This window comes from Photinus pyralis, unplaced genomic scaffold (assembly GCF_008802855.1).
Source record: "Photinus pyralis isolate 1611_PpyrPB1 unplaced genomic scaffold, Ppyr1.3 Ppyr1.4_LG2, whole genome shotgun sequence".
Lineage (NCBI taxonomy): Eukaryota > Metazoa > Arthropoda > Insecta > Coleoptera > Lampyridae > Photinus > Photinus pyralis.
The window spans coordinates 50,161,124-50,163,874 of NW_022170403.1; the positions used below are offsets into that span (position 1 = coordinate 50,161,124).

At 34.0% G+C, this 2,751-nt stretch overlaps 1 protein-coding gene across 2 annotated transcripts; it reads left to right on the forward strand.

Annotated features, from left to right (window-relative positions):
• Positions 1–609: 609 nt before the first annotated feature.
• Positions 610–2,500, forward strand: LOC116164757 (transmembrane and ubiquitin-like domain-containing protein 2). 2 transcript variants are annotated; one of them, XM_031478978.1, is made up of 7 exons: positions 610–749; positions 822–924; positions 981–1,118; positions 1,170–1,424; positions 1,519–1,840; positions 1,897–2,205; positions 2,256–2,500. In XM_031478978.1, exons 2-7 carry the CDS (start codon positions 831–833, stop codon positions 2,401–2,403), a joined length of 1,266 nt encoding a protein of 421 aa, XP_031334838.1. In that variant the 5' UTR covers positions 610–749; positions 822–830; the 3' UTR covers positions 2,404–2,500. The 2 variants fall into 2 exon arrangements, with proteins under 2 accessions (XP_031334838.1, XP_031334839.1); XM_031478979.1 differs by having other exon boundaries at positions 629–745.
• Positions 2,501–2,751: the final 251 nt, after the last annotated feature.

Consider the following 2,751-nt stretch of genomic DNA (forward strand, 5'->3'; position numbering starts at 1 on the left):
TCAATTGTATTTAAAACATTGAAAGCCGCCGCGAGGGGAAGACGAAAAGGTTCCAACCTATTGGCCCCACATCCCAAAGAGAAATCCCAATACTTAAAAGTTGCCTCAATGCTTGATATCGTATTTTGCCCCCCATGCGCTTCTAAACAAAACAATAGTTAATTAGAATGATGTTCTTCTTTGAAAAAACCTCCAATCACATGTCTTAACAACATTGTTAGCCTGACAACATACTGCTTTATAATAACGGCCGTTTCTGTTGTTGTTTTCTAAATTAAGGTTCTTTTTATATTTTTGCTAAAATGGTCCCTCAAACAGTCAAACGTAATACTTACTTATTAAAAAATAAAATAAAGATCGAATAAAGTTAAAATTTTTGTTCAAAATTTTAATTTGTTTCCAGACTGTGTGAAAATATACAGGGTATAAAAAATTTTATTTCGTTGAATATCTCGGTAATCTTCAATTGCTTTTCTGATTTGTCCATTGCAATTCTAAGCAAAAATGATTCGAATGTGTTAGTTTAACGGCTTCAGATTATTGTTGCAAGAAAGGAAAAGTATAAATTTATTCACGAACTTTGTATAAAAATTGCTAAAGGAATGGATAGCGACACCTGTTGTTATGCGCATGTATGCAGGGCAAAGCAACAAATGTCAATGGTGGGTGATACGATAATCGGCATTTTTATTAAATATTGGACAAATTCGGTGAATAATGTTTTTTGATCGGGGTGATTCCTAGCGTAGGTAAAGTCTCTATATCACCAGATAGCCATCAATCGGTCTAACAGATGCTAAAGTCCAGTTTTATTTTAACAGGTTTCCTCAATGTTTTGTATGTGGTTCATTAAAATGTTAATAACAGATGACTTCAGTAATTTATTCGTACAATTACTTGTTGCCATATTAATTGTTGCTATTGGTATGTTTTTCTTTTCACCATGGAATACTCTTATTTTAAAGATAAAACGTTTCTAGTGTGCTTTGCTTGGTGGTCAACCAATATTAGGGAACAACCTCATTATCGGACAGTTTTTTTGTTGGAAAGAAGATTACGTAGACGTATACATCAGTCTAGATTAACTACACATATACAAAGTTCATCAATTGTAGAAGGTAATTGTGTAATTGAGCAGTAGCTATTTAGATTGCCATTTTACCATGTAGGTGATCAACGAATGGAAGAACCGACCACTCCTGTAGCTAATAATCAAAGTGCAGAAACAAACTCGTCAAATTTGGAAGGCAATAAACCACCAGTTGCCACAACCAGTAGCACAAGTAATTTAGGCGTTTCCTCCACACAAACATCAGGCAGTTCACAGAACACAGAGGAAGAAGAATTGGCTGATATTGTCAGAATAATGGATGCCGATACAAATATAGTTAGAAGTCGCCGATTAGCGTATTATGAAAATTTAGGTATATAATAAGCTCGTTAGTAACATCAGTTCGACTTAAGATTTGCAATGTTGTCAAGGTTGCTCAGAACTATAGAAATTTTTCATTTTAACAGATGCTAGTCAGAATCGTCAACAGCACAGTGGTGAAGTTGCCCGTGATCCACCGTCCGAAAACACGGTAGACAGAGATGTCAATAACTCAGTCGAAACCATAAATGATTCCATAATGGAGCACAATTATGCAGAACGTGATCCTATAAGTGTAAATAACGATAACGAGGAAAAGCCAAGCAATAGTAAATTTGAAACTGAGCAGTGCGCCGCAGCTACCAATGAAAATAGTGATTCCAATATTCGTATTAAGTTAAAATATCTAAATGACGAATTAAAACTTGTAAATGGGCGGTTAGAAGAACAATTAGGAGATTTTAAACGGTATTTAAAAGTATAAATAATTTGTGTTGATTGTGACAATACCCTGGTATTTGTAGGAGACACTTCCATCTTGAATTTTCAACAAATAAATTGGTTAGGCTTATATTTAATGGTCAAGTTCTTCAACCGGATACCGAAACGCTGCAGAGCTGTGGATTATTTGACAATTGTGTAGTACATTGTTTAATACATCAACAGAGAAATACACATACTGAAGGAAATAATAATGAAGATAGCTTTACTAGTACGAGAAATTCTACTAACGGTCTTCCACGAAGAAATAGTAATCAAGGGAGAGATTGGGATTTGGGAAACATATTGTTTGTTTTACTTAGTTTTATAATAGGGTCAGCATGGTACTTCAGGTAAGTAGGTAACCAGAATAATTAGATAGTACATAATATTGTATTTCTAGGTACGAATATGCACACTTATACAATGTGACAGCAACAGTTGCATTAGTCGCCATAACTGGTATATTTACAGTTTTTTTAATTGGAATGTACTTTCCCGATCCAGTACCACAACCCGCTCCCCCACAGGCAGGACAAGAATCAACTTAATTGTCTTTTTTAAATATATTATATTGTTGTTTGATTACCACATTATTTATATTCTTTATTTCTAAAACTGTAAATAAATTATTTATTAAGGAGAAAAGATATGGTTCATTTTTGAAAATCATACGTTTAAAAGTGGTTCTGGGATATAATTCCAGCTCAAATCTGTTCATACTGTGTTGCAGTCAACAAAATCATGCCAATATATTGTCATCAGATGTAGGTAGAATTCTTTAACTGCATTAACATATAAGAGTGTCCAATATGGCGGACTTGGCTGATTCACGAACTTATAAACACCAAATCTTAAAGTTTGGTCGAAATCGGTTCATATGCTAGCATTACAATAGA